The sequence below is a fragment of the Echeneis naucrates genome, chromosome 3 (assembly GCF_900963305.1).
Source record: "Echeneis naucrates chromosome 3, fEcheNa1.1, whole genome shotgun sequence".
NCBI lineage: Eukaryota > Metazoa > Chordata > Actinopteri > Carangiformes > Echeneidae > Echeneis > Echeneis naucrates.
The window spans coordinates 4,237,858-4,260,754 of NC_042513.1; the positions used below are offsets into that span (position 1 = coordinate 4,237,858).

A 22,897-nucleotide genomic window follows, 5' to 3' on the forward strand; every position below is an offset into this window, starting at 1 on the left:
TAAACTGAATAGCAACTGGACAACTGGCATACAGTGTTCTGGTGAAGACGAAACAGGTGCGATTGCATTGTCTATAGAGTGACTATAGAGTCACAATCAGCTCAATAATTTTGGTTCCACAAACTTGTTTTTAATACAAATAGTTATGTGTTTTTAAAGTTAAAACGTAGCATTCAATAAAAAGAGTAAAAATTCCTGGATTACCCAAATCCGGCTTCTCAACTCCATTTAATGCCACTTTAGATCTACACAGTTTTTAAATGCATGCCCACATTGTTGAAATCAAATTATACTTTTTCAAGGGATGAGCATTTTACATACAAGTATGAGGCCCATGGTGACCTTGTGTCAAACAACCATTAAATTTCATTATTATAGTTAATTTTCCTCACATTAAAAACAGCCCATGGCCATGACAGAGATGTTATTACTCACCCTAATGCCCAGTTCCACATTTTCTCCCCCATACACTTCCATCCCCTCATCCAGCAGACCAATCTCCTCAAAGTACAGCCGATCCACCACGAAGCAGCCAATCAGGGCTGGGCTCCTGGGGTATTGAAGATGATGGAAATCATTTTTATTTATCTGAGGCTATTGTCTGCACCGGTAATTAAACTGTAATGGTTGCCATGGAAACAGCAGCAACATGAAAAGAAATGTGACCTTGTGCAACATATAATTTCCAGTAAATGGCGCATAAATTACCCTTTAAGTAGGGTTGATATTCATATACTTGACTTGAGATACAATATGATACATTCATCATATTCTATGGAGACATTGTAGTGTTCACCTACTGGATTGGTGCACTCTTGTTTCCCTTGTGCCACCAGGACTTGGGTGGGTTGAGGTAGCGACACCACAGTTCCCAGTCAAAGCCCTGGGCAGACAGTGGATACTCTTCAATCTCAAATGTGTCATACTTGATGTTGTCAAATGATGGGGAGATTATGCGGGTTCTGTCCTCCTTAATTCTCTGCAGAATGGGTTCAGCCCTTCAAATATGGAGAGAGAAAGTAATTATTTTTTGGAGACGTTCTCGATTAGTGCAGTGATCATGTCAGTCATCTGAGTGCCCTTCTTGAAAAACAATTTAAAAAGGAGATACAGTATAGTTTATTAGTTTGACAAGATATGTTGAGGGATTTTATTGTTTTAATTAAAATAATAGAGGATGAAACATGTGTCTTTCATTTGCAAACTTGTCATGCAGTGATTCAAAAACTACATAAAACACTAAGTGTTCTGGTCTCCAGAACACATTAAGTGATTCATGCACCACATTTATGATAAGATAGTTGTAAGTTTTAATATTATGAAAGAATTTACTGTTAAATACATTTACAAAGCAATGTACTATAAACTAATGCTCTTTCATGTTGAAAGGAAGAGGAGATGAGAAGGGGCATCAACTTTCTTGCCTTGTCTTTCTGAAGAAAGCGAAAATTTAAATTTTATTTTAAATGCTCGCATCTGGATTTGAGTTGATGAAGTGTGAGAACCATGGCCCATTACTGATTGTTATGATCTAGAGTGCAGTGTATTTCTATGAATAACTTTTTTGATGCACAGAATACAGTCAAGCTACAATATTTGCTTGTGAATTACTTGCCATAAGCCCACACATAGTGATATGACTCAAGAACCTGCGCCCTTGATTTAAGCTGTGCTAACCTCATGCTCCACACTATGTATGTGACTCACCAGCTGATGCTGAACTCGACGTGGGCATCAAACAGGGCAACAACCGGGGCAGTGGCAGCCCTCCACCCACTCACTCTAGACCGGATCAGACCCTCCTGCTTGGCATGCCGTACCATTTTAATAAAACCTGGACGCTTGCGGTTGGTCTCAGATACAAAATCCTGTAGCTTCTCCTTTAGTTCATCTAGAAAGCACATGGACAGAAATGTTACATTAATCGCTGAAGAGTTTTTAAGGATCCCATTTGAGATAGGTGAGTAAGCTAGAGAGCTGCTTTTGAACAAACTTCCTCCCACAAGATGTTGTCATGTCTTCTTTCACTGGGCAGCATTTTATTGGACCAAAAATACTAGTGGTTGACTGCTTTGATGAGTGGACCAAAAGCAGAAGCTTGAGCCAGCATTGCGGACTGCCAGTCATACCAGAATACTGCAAAATAGAGGACTCAACTGGCAGTGATTTTCACAGCACAAGGGGGAGAAGATGGCTGAGGTCCGTCTAGCTTACTGTTTGGCTTTGATGTTTACTTATTTCATTACTTCAGATATACACTGCGTGATGGATACACTGCAGGACAAGAGAAGCACCACTACCTGTACATGAGACAATCATAGGTCTCTCAAGTTAGAAGTGGTACATCTAAAAAATACAATTATGGTAGCATATTAGTGGTTCCACATGTGGTTCACAGAAACAAATTCCAAGCCCAGTGAAAGTCAATGCTCTGAAATAAAAAGACAAGTTCGATTCAATTCAAAATAAAACTTTTATAAGCACTGTGTTTCATCATAAATTACCTACAAGTGTGTTCTCTCTATTTCACTTATCACTGGTGCCTTTGGGCGCATAAGAAGAGACACTTTTCAACCTTGTACAAAATATAAATTAATCAACAAATTTTCTTCTGAGAGAAATATTTTATACAGTGACATGCGATCCTGCCACTAATGAATTCAAACGTGAAGCCAGGCGAAAGCATGTAGTTAAAATTCATGTACTTTTTCAGCAACCTCAATTTTCTCATTCTGTCCAAATTATGAACATATGTGGTTTAGGGTGACATCCTGTATTGGCATCTCAGGAACGCATCTCACAGCAAACCAATTCAATGTAAAATGAAATAATTACCTTAATAACCATCTTTTCTTTAGCAATCCTTGCTAATGGTTGGCACAACTGTTACCGTCAAAGCCGCATTTAGTGAGTGTAAACACAAGTCAAGTCAAACATCGCACCAAGTCCTTTAACGCATTTTGGCCTTAATTCATACAAAATGTGTCACATATTTTGTCACTGACACATCAAAATGCTCTGTAAGTGAACTTGACACATTTTATGAAATTCTTTCAAAGTCTTAAGAGGAATTGGTGTCCTCGGTTATCAATCTTCAGTTAGCTTGCAGAAGCGTCAGTTTGGTGGCATTAGCTTCAATTAGCTAGAACTAGCATCGGCTAGCTTGTCTTCACTTTTTTCTTCCATTAGCGTCAGTTAGCTGGCATTAGCTTGACTTAGATCACATTAGATGGCGCTTTGAGGACCGTAGCTTCGGTTGGATAGCATTAGCACCGCGCTGCTATCATTAGTTTGACGTCTGTCTTTGGCTTCATTCAATCACATTAGCTCACTGTGAGCTCCATTTGTCTCCGATAACTTTCAATTTAGCCTCGTTAGCTAAAAAGCAGTCACTCCATGTGAAGTGACTCCGAACTGCAAACAAACTGAATTAGCACTTGTTTCATTTTTGGGGCGCTCTTATGCGTTTTTCTCGGAGACTGTTTGCAGAATAACGTACAGGAGCCATAGCTCACCGTTAAACCGATATATCCACACTTAAAACCCAAAGGTAAGTTCTGCAATTTGTGAAACCAACTAATTTAGAGTTCATAAAAATAAAGTAAAATGTCGTGTCAAATGGCAACTATCGCTATGTGTTTTTCTGAACTATGAATAATAACAATGCACCCAAAGAAAAATCTAAATATTGTGTGACTTTTATGTTCATCATGAATCAATGAGTTATTGAGAAGTGAAAACTGCTTTGCCAGTTTCTGATTGCATTCTGTGAATCCTGAACACATTAACTTCCTTATGAAACATTTAATGTTTAATTCCATTTTTGGTCGAGTTTAGCTTCCCTTTGTTAGTGTATCGATGGGTTTGGTTTTTAAGGTGAATGCCTGTGTCTCTTCACAGGCATTCACCTTAAAAACCAAAAAAATCAAGATGGCTTTAAAGCAATGTTGTTTAGACCTTTGAATTAAGTTCCTTCCATTAAAGTTTTAGTAAATAATAATAATAATAAACTAAAAATAAAAATAATCACTTGGACATTTCCAAAATTAAAGTCACTGTAGTTCATCAGCAGTGGTTCATGAGGTTCCACCAGATTAGACAGTGTTTAATAATTCTTAATCTGTTAAAAACTATGATTACTCTGATGTGAGACTGAATTAAAAACGAACGATTCAGTGTAATGCTTCATATCAAATCATAAGCACAGTTCATTACGCCAAGAATGGCTAATGGCCAAAAGTCATCAGTCTTCCAGGACTCATCTCCTGCATGAGCTCAGCTGAAAAGTGATTTGGGATGGAGTCAAAGTGGAACAGCACTGTGCAGTTATCCATCCATGCATTATCCATACCACTTTACAGGGCTGCAGGAGCCAGTCCCAGCTGATATTGTGTGAAGATGGGGTACAACCTGAACAAGTCATCGGGCTGTCACAGAGTCGACACAGAGACATCCAGAGAAAAACAACCATTCATGCTCAACTTCATGCCAATGGGAGATTAGGAGTCACCAAGGTAAATAGATTAGATTTGCCTTTATTTATCCCAAAACGGGGAAATTCACAAATAGTAGTATGAAGAACTACTAAAATATGGAAGTAATTTTTTTCTAAATTCCCAACAACAAAAATGTGTGGAGAGCTGTTACAGTGCCAAATGTATGCGATTCAAAAGATGTTTGATTAATGGAATTTTAGACACCACATCCTTTAATCTGTGACCTTTTCCTGCCTCATCATTGTATATTACTGTATGTCTGAAAAGAGCCTGTTTGTCTAAGTGCCAAATATTCTATGATCTGTTCATGCATGTTTAAACTAAACACTACTGATTACCACGCTGACTTTATTGCTTGCCAAGCAGATGGCAAATCTACATGGATACAGGTCTCACAGTTGCTTTGCAGTTAGCACTACACACCTTGGCAGTTTCTAACACAACTCAACAGTTGTGAAAATCCATGTTTAAAATATCCAACTGATGCTTGCTCTTCAACCACAATTCCAACAGTCTTATGTCAAAGCCTTGATTCAGTGGAAGTTTGTTTAAAAACATTTCACACAAGGTGATGAAGTTCAAGTACAAATGGACACTGCTCGTATTTTATAGTTGGCAGAATGTGCTGTGAATGCAGGTTTGTTAGTTGTCCCAGCTTTTGTGTGTATTCACCTTTCAGTGAAAAGATGTGCAGAGACTGCTCGCTGGATAACGAACTGGTTTCAGACAGTTGCTGGAACTCATTTGCACAACTATATTGCTGGATGAATCCACTTGAAATGTACAATGTGTCAAAGAGAGTTGTTGAGTAGTGCCAAACCTGTCTTACTATCAATAAATTAACTATCATTTGACAATTTTAATATTGGATTTTTAATTGAATTCACCGGAATATTTGTTATACAATAAATGTTCTTTGTCAGTTAAACTATTAAATATTTCTACATTTTAGAAACAGATCAGTGGCAAAAAAGACATTATGAGACTAATAGATATTGTCATAGACAGTTACACACATTTTTGTTTTTCAAAGAGAACACATTTTGCGTGAAATGAGCAGCTTACCAGAAAATCATAACATATATGCAAGAGTTCTTGGTATTAATTACATAAGTAAAATTATTGAATCATAAGCCCTCTGACAGCCTGTCTAGTAAGTGAGCCATTCTCAAAACTCTACACTGACACAGTACTTACACACACAAGCCTTTCTTGGGCCACAGCTTGGGACATTATCCAATTAAGTTGGAATCAGCTAGGTCAATTTGCCCTCCTCTCCCTTGATAGCCACACATCCTCCTGCATGCTAATGCCTCTTGGAGGTGAGCTGTGACAGTAGTGGATGACTAATGTAAAGCTGTGGATGTCTGGAAGGTTAGCTGTGGACAATGGCCCCCTCAGCAATCTCAGCAGCATCATGGGTCAACGGTCTAATGACATTTAGCACAGATAAGATTCACATTCATGGTGATAATGATAACACCAGGCTATCAGACACAGTGTGACAGTGTGCTAAAACAAACGAGGTAAAATGCCATCAGCAAAATGTCAGGGCCTGATTTGGGTATCTGAGGGAGATAAAGGCAACTGTTCCTACAGTTGGTCTCAATTATGTGATGGAATATGAACGTTTATGGAATGCGAAATGATAATCCTTCTGTGTTGTGAGGAGTAGGAGGAAACGTTTCGGTTCTCACCATGTTTTAATGAATGAATAACTTTGTATATTTTCAGCTTTCGGGTCAATAACAGACTGACAGAATGATTCTTATTCCAACATGCTGAGATTAATTTGCAAGACAATACCACAATGGCCTATATTCTGGTCCGGAAAGCTACAGCTACATGCTACATACTTTGCATTATTGACTTTGGTAAATATATTCTTCCCAGGCCAGTATTTTCCATGTTGTTTTCCCCCAATGGCTGTCTAAGTCATGGTTACAAGCAGCATAGCCAATTTGTATTGCCTGTAAATGACCTTGGCATGCCATTGTTACGGTTTTATTGTCTGTTTTCTGCCTTTGTAACTGTGCCATGTCTTGCACTCCAAATCACCAGGTACACTTTTCACGGGTCACATTAAGTTTAGTTCTTGCATGACAAACTTAAGTCCCTTCATCAGCGCTCTCACACATCAGTCACAGCCAGGCTCTTTAATGATGGTTGAACAGAGTTCAGCAGTTGCACTTTGTCAAATTTACCAGATACTTTTCAGCCAGATAGTGTTTGCACGACACCCAATGCATACAGAATAAGAATTAGGATTGCAAATGCAGACAAGATATGTGCAGACACCTCATCACCTTGTTGGATTGTTATCAGCCTCAGGGCAAATATTCAGACCTTGTAGCTAATTTGTGCTCATTCAACTATTGGTTAAAGCCAGTGAATACAGGCTCGAATTGAAAACAGCGTGTTTAGAAACCTTTTTTACTTATACAGATTTTGTCATTCACGAAGCAACAACATCTAAACTACAGGGCTTCTGGAGCCCAAACCTACTGAAAACGTTGCTAGAATTGGCAAAAACTTACACCAGAGTGCAGGAAATGCAACAGTTACAACAATAGCTTCTTTGGGTCCCTAATTTTAGATGTGGAGAAAAGCAGAACATTATTGACAGCTTTTATAGAGACTGTTTAACATGCACACACATATAACAAACCAAAAGTTTCAGGCCCAATGCTCCTATTGTTATCACAGTCATGCTGTAATATAAAATGATGGTCCTCACTGTTATTGCTGTTGTCATCAACCAGGATTATTTCTTTGAGAAGATACGGTGGTGTCCTGTTGATTGCTGAGTGAATGGACCGCAGGATGACAGACAAGGCTTCATTTACAAAAATGAACACAATGCTGACTTGAGGAAGATTCAAAGGATATGTGATGTTTCTGCACCTGTGGAGGGGAAATAACAAATCCTTAATGAGACAATAGTTAGTTCTGCATTTTGTCTAAGGGATTACCAAATAAATTTGACATTTAGTCCAGAAGAGCAGGATAATGTCAGATTTCGTGCCAACCCAGCTACATGGCAGACCGCATCAGGACCCTATTTTCATAAATCAAGGTGTAAATGTAGGCATTACCAGCAGTTCGTTGCCAACACATTTTTGGAAATATAATTACCTGAGTGCTTCTGTTATCATGGTTCACCTGCTATGCAGTTATAAAGGGACTGGTTTTACATAGAGAAATAAATAAATGGCTGCCTGACAAGGACTGTCAGTAAAGGCCCTCACTTTCCATTTTAAAACAATGTTTCCAGTGTTTCCTACCACATGCTGATATTTCATTGTGAATGAGGAGGCCAGTCTCTTATCCCAAGAGAAAACTGATGTCTGTGTCTAAGAAGTGCAGACAAAACAAGTTCTAAAAATAGTGCCATAAAGCTGCAGATAATGTTTTTTTTGTTGTTTGTTTGTTTGTTTTTTTTAATTGATGTTTTCTGAGTTAAAGGACCCAAATGCATTGCAAGTCAATTATTTGCTCAATAATGATTGGTTGATGGTGGTAGAAAAAGTGTCAACAATGAACTTTACCATTCAATTTAAATGTGTCATTTCTGGGATGAAGCTATTTTAACTTGACTGTTGCATCTGATTAAAATCACACATTGTAATTACTGACAAGAACATGTTATATTTAAAGAAAAGTATGGTTTAGGCACAATCTCTTGAAAATATCTCAGAAAAATAGATAAAAAATATGAGTTATTAATCTATCCCCTGAAACTGTTTTGGGTGAGTGTACCGAGCCAGAATTAGCAGGAATGGATGGTCTGGGGGGAATTTATTGACGGACAGTTACAAAAAGACCTTGAAGATCCCAAGGATGTGTAAAATTTCACACCAAGGTGTCACAGATTGTATTCTACTGTGACCTTGGTGATGTCAACTTCAAAGCGGGGTTGAAAACCAAATAACAGCCTAACAGCATAGTTAGAAATCCCTGCAAACAATTTAGGGTTTGAACCAAATCAAAAGACTTGCAGTGCAAGAATAACAGCAGATGGTTTTGAAAATGCACATATTGATTAATTAATATGCTGGAAACACAAAGTATGCACGTTTTCCTGCCAGCTTCAGATAGTACTGGGGATATCTGAAAAATTGGTACAATAAGAGTAGAAAAGAATAGGACTTTATGTCATTGCATGACCAAACATACAATTAAAAAAAAAGAAAACACCCTATAGTGCAAATTGCCAATATAAAAATAAAACTGCAATAATTTCGGGGTAAACATTCACTATAAGCTCACTTTAAACTGTAAACATTATATATTTGTGTGTGTTTGTGTGTCTCCTAATGATGAATTTTAGTGACTTCATCTAGTGCCACCTTCAGGAAAAAAGCTTATCAAATATATTGGTTTATCACCAAATTCCTACAAAAGTTTTGAGTTACCTCCACATCACCTTTCACTGTACCTTATCTTTTGTCAATCAGTTTCGATTGTTACAGTATGGATGGTACAAAATAAATGTTATATGTACTTACATAAGCATATAAACATTGTGATTGAGTGCATGTTGGCAAGATGATGTTATCTAACCTTGTAGATATACTTAGATATATTAATCATATTGCTGACTCCTGTGTGAAGACACAAACATAGTACTGCAATTATACTACACCAGACATCTGTATTAATACTCCTACATAGAGCTTCATCTTTTTCAGGGAAAATGTAATCACAAAAAGGAGCAAGTGAGTAACCATATAATCTTGCACACAATCGTGTGTGTGTGCGTCCAGCATACCATACTAACAGCAAGCATTATGCAGTCTTACCCATCAGGCCTCAGGTCTGGTATTTGTCTGTCTAAAGAGAGACGATCACTGAGGTAGCCGTTATATCCATAGTACTGGAACATCTTTAGTGCCACCCGTCGGTTTTCTGGACTGAGCTCCTGACCCCAGTGAGCGAACAGCGATGAATCTGAGAATGATGTGTCCACCTGAGCATCATCTCCTTTCCCTGGAGTCTCTAGGATGCACAGGAAGACAAATAGCATCAGTATTTGTCTGGCCACAGGCTCACAACCCACCAGTGAGGTTGTGTGTAAGATGACATTTAAGGAATATAAAAAAAAAAAAAAGACTGTTAATGTCATCACAGTGACAAATGCTGTTTTCTTTGAGCTGTAATGTATGTAAGCTGGAGATGGATGGCCTGTTATTTAAAAACACTGACTGTCCTTCAACAGTGCTCGAGAGTTCACACTCATAATGAGAAGCTGAAATGTCCTTGAACAAAGGATTCAATCCTTATCAGCAACTGGTGAACTGTTTGAAGCTGGCTTTGCTCTTTGACCTACAAGAGAGAGAAAAGTGAGGCTAATTTCTCTCAAGGTAACTTTAGACCAAGACAAGAGCTTTAATAATTTAATCAGTCAAGTGCGTGATAATTTTTTAAGAAAGAGAAGCCTCCCATGTTTGTGTTCTTACCCCACACAAAAACTCTGTATTGAAAGTGCGGAAAATGAGTACAGTCCTGGCTTGTATAAGTGGGTAGTGCTGACAGCACTGGGAGGAGAAAGGCATTTTAACAGACATAAGCTCAGAGTGAAAAAGAGTCTATCGCTGCTTGTGGTCCTTGTTGATAGACTCTGCTCATGTCCGGACTCCATAAAAAAAATGTTAAAAATTCTGTCCTGCTTCCAGGAGGTTTAATGCACTTTAGAGGCAAACTTGTGAGTGTGCTCTTCACCCACAGGCTTGGGATTTAAATGCTCCAAATGCAGTAGGTAAAAGTAGATAACACATCTTGAAAAGTTCATTTCAAAGTTTCCTAACTGCGCTTCCATGATTACAGTGGCTCACATCTAAGTGTAGTTTCTCATTTAAACGACATGTAAATAGAAAAAAAGCTTCCAAAGGTTTTTTGTTGGACAGCAGTTTTGAGTCATTGTACCTGTTAGGATATTACACAATGTGCAACCGTCAGGTCTAGATATTGCAAAGATATTGCAAAGGTTTAATGTTGATGTTAATGATGTAATGAGAAAAGAAAATATTGTTTAATGTGCACCGAGCTAAGTAACAAATATTGTTAGCTTTGCGATATTTTGTTACAATAGTAGTGAAACTAGTTTAACCTCATACAACCTGCACTTCTGCCAGGAAATGAAGAGGGGAAAAAATGGTCGGAAAAATAATAGATTTTACAGTGATTTACCTAGTTTAAAAGGTCTGAGTGAAATTGAATACAGTGTAATGGATAATAATGACATACTGTCAATTATATGTCCTAATCAGCAGGAAATTAAATGTAATGAAATTTGTTCTGATACTGTCTTTTAAAAATTTAATTAAACACAAAGACATCAGTACCCTGCAGAAAATTGAAGCTGTGCCACCATAGAGTAAGCAGACGAGTTTCATTATAAAGATTTGAAATTGCTGCTGACAGACAGAGGTTATCAGGAATAATTCACCACTTACCGGGCATAGTAAACAGTTTGGCTTTGTTAAGTGCAAGCTAAAAGATGAGTAACAAGAATGATTTATTCTTTTAATATTTATATTTGTCAGTTTTTATTTGAGTGGTTTTAAATCATTTTGTCTTTTAGGTTTAAGAAGGGGAGCAGGATGAAGATGAAAGAACACTTCTGGCTGATAAATAAAGACACAATTCAGAGTGAAAATCTGAGATCTGTAATCTGAGAATCCTAAAACTTCAAAGCCTTAGTGTGATGGAGAAAGAAAAAACCTTTGAGACCTTGAAACAACATGCAAAGGACAAGGTTAAATTTTTTGTATGCTCACGGTGAGACCTATTGTACTTGTGGGGTCTGACAGCTTTCTGTAACAAATGACTTCTGACAAATTTGCTGAACCCTACACATATAAAGGATTAAGGTTTGGTGTTGGGGGCTAGAATCATGTCCACATCAGTGTTAATAATTCAGTTGTGATGGCAATGGCCATCAGGAGTGGTTAGGATATGTATTGTCCATGATGGGTCCTCTTAAATGTAATTAGATAAACGAGCTTTGTGTGTGTGTGTGTGTGAGAGAAAGAGAGAGAGAGAGAGCGAGAGAGCACACGTGTGAGTGTGTTTTAAGTAGATTGGGAAAGGTTAAAATTCATGAAGAAATTATTTTAAGTGGAATCCATGTGAGCCAAGCAGCAGCTAAGACGAAAGCATCGAGGCAGGTGTGTAGAATTTACATTATGAATCAAAATTAAAAGAGCTGCCTCTGACAAGGCAAGAGCTTGAGCTTCAGAAAAAGTCCTGTGAATATGATAATTACTTAACCTTATTCTGTAAGATTTAAAAAAAGGACAACATAACTTTCCTCAAAATTTGGTGATGGTGTATGGAAAAACAGCCATATAATTGTCACATTTTGGTTTTACTGACTTCAGTGCTTCACAGCTACAGGGAAGTTAACTGGATGTAATCTTCATCAATATATATTTAACATACATCACAAGTAGTCTCCTCTTGTGTGAGTCTATGCAACAAAGAAAACAAGTATACTCCAAAAAAGTTATTGAAGCATTTAAATTTGATGATGCCGGCAGATTTGTGCTAAACCAATTTGAAAAAACTTCATTTAGATGCAGTTTTTGCAGTCCAGTTTTGCAATAACAGACTATATATGTGTTTTATCTCTATCATTTTAATAAGTTATAATCTAAAATAGCAATAAGATTGGAATGCAGCAAACAACTTTATTTTCTATAATCTATGTATTATAACTGTAATGAAAGTCCAGTTGCAATTAATAATTAAAAAATACCTGAGTAACCACTCTCTCAAATGTACAATAGCCGATGTACGCAAGAACAAGAAGTTATTCATCTTCTTCACTCCATATTGAAATATATAGCTGTCCGTTAGAATTATACTTGATGAAACATTAACAAATCTAAAAGCCAGCCAACATCCAAGCCGAGAGAACGGGCCTGAGGCAGAATAAGATCAACTCCTCACATTTAACATTGGACAGCTGCTAAAATTTCACTGCTGTGAAGCGGAGGGAAAGTTTCTCAGTTCTTGATAAGACAACACAACGATTAGACTAAAGACAGGATGAAAAGTTCTGAGACTCTTTCAATCCTGGCAAGAGTGCCTGAAGGCCCATTCATGTGGTGGTGGTTAATTAAGTCCACAGGGACAGTTTGCTCAGTAGTCAATCCCTAAAGCAATGGCAAGGTCAGGTTGGTGTTGTTTGGACAAAGGAACCTTGGCAACATACACGCAATAGATGTCTGACAAACATGCTAGAACGGAATCTTTTAAATAAAGCACACAAATTATGAAAGCTGTTATTGTATATCACTGGAGTTGTGTTTCATCAAGCCAAACCTTTGTGTTCAGAAAATGGCTTCATCTTCAGGAAACATTCAGTCAACTAACCTTGTTGGTAACCCAAGTAAAGCACAGCCAAATACCTGAGGCAATAAGTAGAGCGAACAGTATATATGCATAAGTGTGTGTGTGTGTGTGTGTGTGTAGACGGGAAATATTCCCTAAGCTTCCCAGCAGCACACTGTGCATGCATGAATTGCAGCGGGAAGTGTGCTTTCACTGCGTGAACAGCAAGGCAACTGAGTTATAGCTTTCCGCTCCCCCAGTCAGATGAGAGCCAGCAGAAAAGATGTGCACTTATGACGTGTGCACGCTCAGTGTCATTGGCGAAATGACACAGGCGAAAACAAAAATGCTACATACCAAACTCAAGGACGTTCAACAACAGACTTACAAAGAACAATAAACCTCCAGGCCTTACATAAACTTTTTAGACCCACAGCAATGCATGTTCAATTATTAAATTGGATCTCATAAAAAATTATTCACAGTGATGAAACCGGAATGCACAAAGATTTGTACCAAATTATGTTTATTCATCAACCTTTGCCATTGGAGGGGAAAATGTTTTGAATTTCAATGCAAATCGTTATCAGTTTTGACACCTCAGAGATAAGTCTCTGATGTGCTTTGCTGAGCCACTGTGGCAGAGGTAGACTTGCAATAAAAAAGCTGTAAGGCTGAATTTTTTTACCTGCCTCTCTAATGCCTCTGCTCTGTTCTCAGGGAGAGGAAGGGAGCATTTGGCTATTATAACAATTTCAGAGAAAAACAAGAAGGGGACGGCAGTCGAGCCATCTTTACTTTGAACCAGATGCTGTCGATGTTGGAGCTCTGAGTATTAAAATTGTTTGTAAATAAATATTTTCACTGAGACCTTGCAGCGTGCAAGCGTCTACTGAGCAGCAGCCTCAGCACCACCTTAAAAAGGGGTCTTTGGGGAACACATGCTCCTGTTGTGTATGTTGACACCTAAGATTGACAGCAGCTGGCAGGCTGCCAGTGCAACATTCGCAGTAGGGAAGGAGAGACAACATGACTGGAGCTACGAGTCATGAGAAGTATTGCTTGTTTTTCTGAAAAACAAACACAACAAGCACAAGCACTTAAAGAGACTAAAGTGACATTTGCAGAAATGTTTATGTGCTGCTGTATGCTGAGTATGCTGTACATTATTAATATATCTGATGTTCTCACGGGACATTTCTTAATTGATCCTTTCTTTAGTTCCGCAAACTGTAGAGCAGGTCAAGACATGTAATAAGGAGGTAAAAAGGCTTTTAGCAGAAAACTGAGTTGTTGTCTATAGCTTTGTGTAGCTGCTTCTGTGTGGTTCAGTACATTGGAGTACTGTGTGTGATGTAAGATCTGATCAGCTGAATTGAGAGGTTTCTGTCTGCATAAATGGAAACAAAAAACTTTTCTGCTGATGATCCAGATGAAAAAATTTGCCATCATGAAACCAACAAATATAAAAGATTTTCTTTTTAATCAAAAGGAAATGTGATTTGCAGGTGTGTTAAACCTGACCCGAAGTGGCTGGATATTGATAGGCAGAGTTGGAAACAATGTCCATGTAGCAGAAGGGTTAGACTTAGAAAGAAAAAGGAGCATCCAGGTCACAAAGACACACACAAAAAGCCAAAAAAAAAAAAAAAAAAAAACACACAGCAACACATGACTTCCCCCCCTCGGCAGCTAAATACAACTGCTTATATAGGCCCCTCTATCAGAGCTGTTCCATCCTGAGGTAAGTGCTGTCTCTTCTTGCAACAGATAAGTAAGGAAGATAATTGTGTTCACTAATTCACAGAAAAACACACACACACAGTTGACCACATAAAATAAAACCTCTTCTCAACCATAAATAAATCAACTAAAATCAATAATGCATCACGTCAAAAGATCTATATCCCCACATATCTAGTCTAACCCAGTGACATCATGAATGATATCACCACAGGTATAAGTGCAGGAAGTGATCAGCTGCTTCTTCCTTTCAGTCCCTGGAACACATGGCGGTATGGTAAGAAAAGGAAAAACAGAAAATTAACTTCTGGATAACACAACCAACCGATACTTGTCTGTTTTATTGTAGCCAAAATTATCATTGTATTTTAGGTGTAACCAAATACAATGTAAAAAAAAAAAGCATGTACGCATGCTGCAGAGAAATGGTGAAACAAACAAGCGTGGCTAAATAAGGAAAGCTATGAGTAAATGAATGAGTGTTCTCAATTGTGTGTTCTCTCTCACTTTGTCACAGCAGGATATATTAATGATCTAGCAGAAAAATATAAAATACACTTTTGTCTGAACGGATGCTCTTAAAAGGTTGTTCTTAAGCATTGATGTATGAAGCGCATGAATATGCTTCTTAATTCATAAGATAAATGATTATTCTGAGACTGGGAGCCAGAAGCCTATGAGTTAAACTACAATTAAGGCAGACAGTTTGCAGTTTATCTTTATCACCGTGGCATTTTACATTTGACACCTGGTGAAGTCAAAATATCCTTTGTACATTCATACTGACAAGACTAAGAGAGAGAAGACTTCAAAAAACAGTTCTCCTGCATAAAAATTTCAGGACACAGGTGTTTCTTCAGTGTTCTATAAAACCTGTCAGATAATTCAGACCATTTCAGTTTTCATTTTCATTTGAAAATAGACCAGAAATTTCCCTGCATACTTCCACAGTCACATTTGAACTGTTTTAGTTAGTGTCACAACTACACCCCCTGATATCACTGATTTCATGGATATTTTTTCAAAGAAATTCCTAAATGGCTATTTAATTAATTCATTGATTTCGAGAAAACAAATGCTAGATACTTATCTCTCACACATTAACATATGACTAACAAACACACAACATGCAGAGTGTACTGTAAATGACTGTAAATGATGGCAAACATATCAATAGATGTAAGAACGGCAGAACACCCCTTCACCATTCAAACACTGATCTCCTGATTTAATACCATATTGGCAGAGATTGCCTCATCCCATAGATCCTAGATGTTCAACGACAGCCACAGTATGGCAGCAACCATCCTGCTGTCAGAGAGGTTGTCTGTTAGCAGCGGTGTTGGGCAAGTTACTCTGAAAAAGTCATTAACCAGTTACTTCCCCCAATCACAAATGAATAAAGTAACTGCAGAAAGTAACCATTGCATTACTTTCAAGTAAACGTTTAAACCCTCAGATGTGTCTGAATTTGCAGCCCCCCTCCACCCCTCATTTACGGAAGATAAAGTACATGTGCATGTTCAATTAGAAGATCTTTGAGTAACGTGACGTGGAGAGGCAAATCTGTCCAGGGCATAATGTGTATTTCACTGTTCCATTTGTTCTTTTCATTTCTTGGAGGGAAAAGTGATGGCTATACTTCCATTTAGAGAAGGCTACTTTTGGATTATTTGGGCTGCCATTCCTGCTTCTAGTTGACTGACTCACTTGTGTCGGTCGTTGTGTGTCCGACAATGCGTGCTTTGGAATTTCTGTAATGAACACCCGCCCACTTCTACCTCTGATTGGCTCACCATGAAATTTTTCTCTACCTCAGCCAACCGTCATCATTTATACGATTGTGTCATCCCCACTAACCAAAGAAGAACAGTAAAAACTGTCTCTGCCTCTCAGCTCAGAGATCTGGTTGGTCTGATGAAAAAAGCTGCTTCAGTTATAGTAACCCGCCGCATTTTAGCAATAACGGTAACAGCGTTATAAAGATGGGAAGTAACGCCGTTATGGTTAGCTGAATAGCTGAACTGGTTACACTGAATTTCAACATAAAAACAAATCAAGGTGTGGTGTTATGATTAGTGCAGCACGTGTGCACATGACTGTGAAACGTGAAGCCGTGAACATGCTTTGAGCCTGTGTCACAAATCTTAAGTGGTAATCTTTCCTGTGTGTTTATGTTATGCTTGATGTGGTGTGCTTGAATTGTGTTTGTCTTTAGAGATTTCCCACATAATTCCACTTCACCATGTTGCAATCTCTTCAGGGTACTCACATAGAGTAGTAAACATAAAAATACAACTTCAATTCAGCAGAAGCATGATATGGATGTCCTCTTTCAAGCCTCTTTCAAACCTCTTGTCTAAATGTGTTTGTGTCCAAATAGGGAGACAGGTTGAACTGTGTTTCAACTCTGAAGTATTGTTGCTAGAAATGCTTTAACTCTCGACTGAAAGAGAACAGTGTTGCTCTCATTTGGCTAAACAAGTTACATTTCAGTTGCACTTAAATCAAAATATTGCAGATAGGTACGTTTCTTGCCTGGAGTGATCAGTGTGAGTGATGGTTGCTTGCTCAGAGTTTCAGCTGCCATAATATGCTCTCTGATCAAAGCTGTTTCTTCATCCATTCCCACCATGGTATGTGGGGACAAGATGGATACTACAGCAACTCATTATCACAAAGTGTTACTACAAGAGCCAGGTTAGCTCATTAGCATGCTTAGTTCATTAGCAAACAGAAAAGAACAGAAGCAAAGCTAGAATTAGTTTTGTTCTAGGTTTTCCTGAGGCAGCTTTTGGTGAGTAACAGTGTAAAGTTTGTTGCTGACTGTAAGATTTCCTCTAAACTGCCACTATATTTTAGAGATTGAACCGATCACAGCCTCACCTAGATCCAAAATTAATCCTTAATTTCTCCTTGAGCTAAACAAGCTTCTGGCTGTTTCATCTAGTCTAAAAACGGAGATGATCTACTCCCACAGAGAAAAGTAATTTAATCTACAGAAATATATAACATGTATAACATAGTAGAGCAGAATAATGTGGACCACTTCTGAGTCAGTTATAAAATAAATAGGACTATAGGGTTTTCATTTTTACCATAATTACTTTGTTTACAAATCGTGGTTTAAATGACACCCTATGAAGACAGCATGCCAAACTGCACAAATGGATTTCATGACACTAATCTTCTGCAGGTGGGAAATGTTTTATGAGTAAGAGCTCTATTATGGATAGCCGTCATGTTCTATGAAAATGTGTAATCTGTAAAGCATCAGGCAAAGAAAGCAGACCACAATAATGATGTACAAGGGTTTTTTGAGTGTTGGTTTCATTGGATGACAGTAGTCCTGTTTTCATAACAGGCTGCGCTATTCAAAATCTTTACCATGAAATCAGGTCAAAAGTATGTGGAATAGGAAAGTGTAGCTTTCAGTGACAACCCTGCAGAGACTTATCAAGTTACTCACCGACTTGTCAGGTTTCTTGTCCACAGCTTTACTATTTTGTTCAACTTTCATTACCTTATCAGCCTTCTTCTTGACAGCAACATGCGTATGCACTGAAATACCTATCAGAAATACAATTTAATTATACCTCAGCATCACACCAAGCAAGCAGCTGGTGAATCCTGTGGAGAATTTCGCTGCTAAAGAGACATATTTCTCTCAGGAATTGGTGGGGAACAGAGCAGAGGCAAAACGACAGGGAACGCTGAATTAACTCAGATGTCTTGAAACATGACTCTGAATCTCCATGTTGTATTTCCAACTCCATGTGATACCCCTAAGTGGCCAAAAGGCAAGGTTTGAGAGAAGTTTAACAAGCTGATGACCAGCTTGAAGAAGAGCTTGTGAACACACCTTATAAGGGGTGACACCACTCTTTATCCTATGCCCTACCTATCTACCTATACACTCCTTTAAAGTATCTAAGGAAGGAGATATTACTGTTTGCACAAAACTGCTCCTCTACACACTGACTGTGACTTGCTCCCTAGAGGTCCTTTCTTTTCTGACAGTAAATACAGCTAATAACCAATTAGTCTGTTTGTGTCCACTACTGTATAGATGCCTTACAGAATCTTTGACTGGCTTTGGAGTCGGGTAGGGCTCTCTCATTAGGATACATCAGTAAATGGCACGTCACACTGACAATTTCCTCTTGAAAAATAAATAAATAAATAACGGGGTGTTTAGTCTGTCTCTTTGTTTATTCCCAAGAATGGATGTGCAGTGGCAGACATTAGGCGGTGGGTCATGTTTACTTGCAGAGGCCTTTCTCATCTCTAGCCCTTTTGTTCCTGTTTCCTCATTCATAACATTGAAATCACTCATGCCCTTTAGAGGGCTACAATAGCTTCATTTGTGCATTTTCATCTTGAAGCAACAGGACTCTCCTCTTGAAATCCAATGTGATTAAATCTTACACATTCTGACCAATTTGCTGCAATGCTTTCATTCTTATGAACAACGGTAGATCTTATGAGACAATGCTGGCATTATTTAATATCAAGCTTTGGACATTTTGCCTCCTGGACCACATTTCTCATTCCCACCGTTCAACACAAACATTAGACTTGTCATTTGCTTCTATTGAATCATCTTAGATGCCTTTTCAATTTTCATTTTCCATTTGTCATTTATGGAGTTATTTACTTTACAAACGGGTGTCTAGGGTGTTGCCTCTTCTCAGAAAAGCACCCATCAAGGTAGCATATAAATCAGAAACATTTCACAACATTCACTTGTGAGAAAAATAAACTTAAAAGGCATGGAAAAGCAAAGGGGGATGAATGCCATTAATCTGTCACACAGAGCATCCATCTTTCTGAGTCAATATCAATTATCTATTGGTGGAGATGCTTCAAGTTTAACCCCCTGTATTTGTCCATCAAACACTGGTTTGAACATGGTGAAATACTCAACATTTTGCTCTGTTTGAGAAAAGATAAATGGAATATTACTTTACCATTTTGATCAATGTTGATGTTTTGTAAATAATTCTAAAGAGTCACGAAACAAAAAGAATATCCTAAAAAAGGCAGGAGGAGAATACCAACAGTCTTAAAATAAGCCTCTTCCCCGCAGAGAAAAAGCAAGTCAGGGTTTGTTCAAAGTGTAGCTGACAGATGAGAGCTCGCGTGTTGGTTCTTACTTTGCTTTCGGACCACAGAATAGTTCACCATCAAACCAGCTAATTAAGCATAAATAACTCTTAGCACTATACAGAAAGCTATGGCTCTCAGACATTAGTGCTGCAGACGTGTTCATAAAGCAAAGCCCTGGAGAATTGGTAATGACCATGTGATGGAGCTTAATCAAACATCAAGGGATCACTAAAGTCCTTCTAATTCATCCCATGAAACACAAATATCAATCCCATGATTACCAAAGTCAGAAGGTTACTGTGCATAACATCTCATCGCAATCCACTGAGTAGATGTTAAGATACTTGTCAGGATGATTATATTTGTACTGATGGCAGTGGAGGAAAACACAGGTTGAGGTCTGCCTCTGCCTCTTTTTCTGTTGCATCAAATGAACTTATTTATGAGAACAGTTGTCCTTCAGTTTTATAGCTAAAGGTCTTGTGTTTGCATGTTTCCGTGTATTTTAAGGTGCTTTAGGAATGGGAAACAAATTTAAGACAGAAAAAAAAAAATCTGATCAGCCTCTTCATTATAGTTGGTCAGCTTTACAAAGCAATAAGGGAAAATCTGTCAATTAGTTTCTGCACGTATTTTACCATGTATTGTTTTTTGTTTGTATGCTTCTTTGTTTGTTTGTTTTCGTTAATTAATGAAAACTAGATAATTCTGAAAAGATTCAGAAGCACGGAAGTTTCTTTAACATTTCACTGATGAGAGCTAACAGGATCTATAAAACACTGCAGAGATTTTCTTTCTTGTTCTTGCTGCACAAAAGACACAGAAGTCTTAGCTCTGTATTAATGAAGTCTGCATGGATTTGGATGGCAGAGACAGACTTCCCCAATTTAATTCATGCTTTGGTTTTTTTGTTCATGGTCTCGTGGATCATAGCTGCTACAGGGCATATATAAATTATTGAGGTGGAGAGCTTTGTGATTTCTTTACTTGGGATGTTTTCAGAAAAATAAGACACAGGTCACTAAACATTCAGAACAGTTGAACTATTTGAAGTCTTTCAAAAACTTATTAAACACTGAGGCGCTGACTCTGGAATATCTCACTGAGATTTCATGTACTTGCGTGTATGTGTTTTGTTCTGTCAAATAATTTCTGAAATGCCATATATGTTCCGTAATATGTGGTTCAATAACTATGATAAGAGAATAACAATTACATGTACGTGTGTCTAAATTTACTGATCAGTATGTCAATGTATTGTCTGTAGAGACAGGGTTATACCCACACCACTTAGGAAGCCAATATCTCTATTAGAACACTGAGTGTTCGTGTGTGCCATCCATAGAGTGCATGTGATGGCAATGACCATCTGTGTAAAACCATACACATATGTGCAAAGCGTTTGCGATAAAAACAAACGTGTTGCTGTTATGAATTCCTAAACTAAAGCAAGATGATATCTTATTGATCCGGTGTGGTTGTTGGGTGACCTTAAGCCTGGTGCCCTTTTCCGGCCAGCTGACTGCTTGACACAGGTGATCCCGTAAGACCGTTTGTTCCTTTTCAGAAAATAGAGATATCAAGGGATGAAATAATTAGGACTTCGGATTAGGCAAACCCTGTAGATACATGATGCCTTTATGTGGGAATTAAGGTAATTTTGATGACGTATAAAAAGCAGCGAGCACAGTCCAATTCTGGGAGATGTAAAAATGGAGAAACACACACACACACAAAAAAAACCAAAACAAACTGATGTGATGCCCATGATTCATCGCTGCGACTTAAAATCATTGGAGGATATTTTGAGATTACTCTGGCTAAAATTGTTGAGAAGTGCAATGAGAAAAGTGAGAAGAAAGCAGATCAGCTGAAATGTGCAGAGAGGCTCTGAAGCTGAAGTTTTATAACCGACTGTCCATTCTGAACATCTGCAAGTTAGGTCAGGCATCGGCAATGATATCTATCAAGATTTCTCCATTTCTGTTCAGAGGAGGTGAAGTCACCTGTGGGTCGACCTGTAGACCTGTCTGTGGAGGAGTGATAACAGCAGCTTGAAATGTGATAAAGTGGCTATCAGTCCCTCGAGCCGCAGAAGCAAAATAATTCACACTCACAATTTGTTTTATTTAAAGGTGCTGCTGCGCCCTCATTTACTCACACATGGACCTTATCTCTTATTTTAGAACTAACATGGCCTTCCTCGATATTACAACATGATGCTGATCTTATCACAGGTCTCTGCCCTTTTATGGACAATTTCCAACCACACTAACCTGAAATGAGAGAATCACTTAAAAAGCAGCCTAGAGGTCATCAACTTTTGTGTTATTTTACAGCATATGGAGAAAAACAAATATTCCCCGTGTTGCCAGCCATTACACTTGGTTTTTCAATGTCTTTACTTGTTGTTTGCCCTTGCCTTTCTTGGAGAGGGTTTTTAATGAGCCCTTTGAGGTTTTTTGTTCCCCTCGCTCATATTTCTTCTGGTTTATTGCTTTCATGTAGACTCGAACATGGTATCCTGTAAATAAATGAAATCATGGACTCAAGGTTCAGAAACAGAATTCAACACAGAAGTTAGATGGAAGGGAAGTGGGGGTCCCATCGTTGATGGATATCAGGCAGACAGGAGAAAATGGGGGGAAAAAAACTGGAGAAGTTCAGCTTCGACTATAAAACATATGGAAAAAATCGATTGCTCCAGGCACTCAACAATTTATTTTGATATTGGTATTTTTGATTCCCTACCACTTTAATGCCCAAAGTAAACAGCACACTGTACATTTTAAATGTAGTAAAATAACATCCACTTGATAGAAAAAGACTACAAACAAAAAAAAAAGGAAAGCAAAACTGACACAAAATGACATAGATTTTATTATCATAGTTGTCATTAACCTCCATCACATAAAACCTCACAGCCCAAATGCGAGTATAAAGTGGTGAGCTCATTCATGAAGAAACCGAGAAAATAGCCTCAGGCTGTCTCCGTTTGCAAGACCAGCTGGCTAAATGTGTTACACCTTTCACAACACCCGTTCAGGGTTAAGAAACAAGCTAAAGGCCAGTAATGAGGCTCTCCTGTGCTTCTGATAAAAATCAGCAAAAAATGGCTACCAGTGATAAATGAATGAAAGACAAGAAACATTAATACGTATGAATATTTACAAGAGATTTTCTCATTTGGTAGAAGAATATTAGTGTTGAAG

General features: G+C 38.1%; 1 protein-coding gene across 2 annotated transcripts in view; it reads right to left on the minus strand.

Moving 5' to 3' along the window:
- Window positions 1–22,897, minus strand: part of galnt18b (UDP-N-acetyl-alpha-D-galactosamine:polypeptide N-acetylgalactosaminyltransferase 18b) — a 63,883-nt gene that overhangs the window by 29,592 nt on the left and 11,394 nt on the right. For both annotated transcript variants that reach the window (XM_029497935.1, XM_029497934.1), the window contains exons 2-6: window positions 9,299–9,494; window positions 7,234–7,400; window positions 1,708–1,891; window positions 801–998; window positions 436–550 (exon numbers count right to left, since the gene is read on the minus strand). In XM_029497935.1, coding sequence (XP_029353795.1) covers window positions 436–550; window positions 801–998; window positions 1,708–1,891; window positions 7,234–7,400; window positions 9,299–9,494 — 860 coding nt within the window. The remainder of the gene's footprint in view (window positions 1–435; window positions 551–800; window positions 999–1,707; window positions 1,892–7,233; window positions 7,401–9,298; window positions 9,495–22,897) is intronic.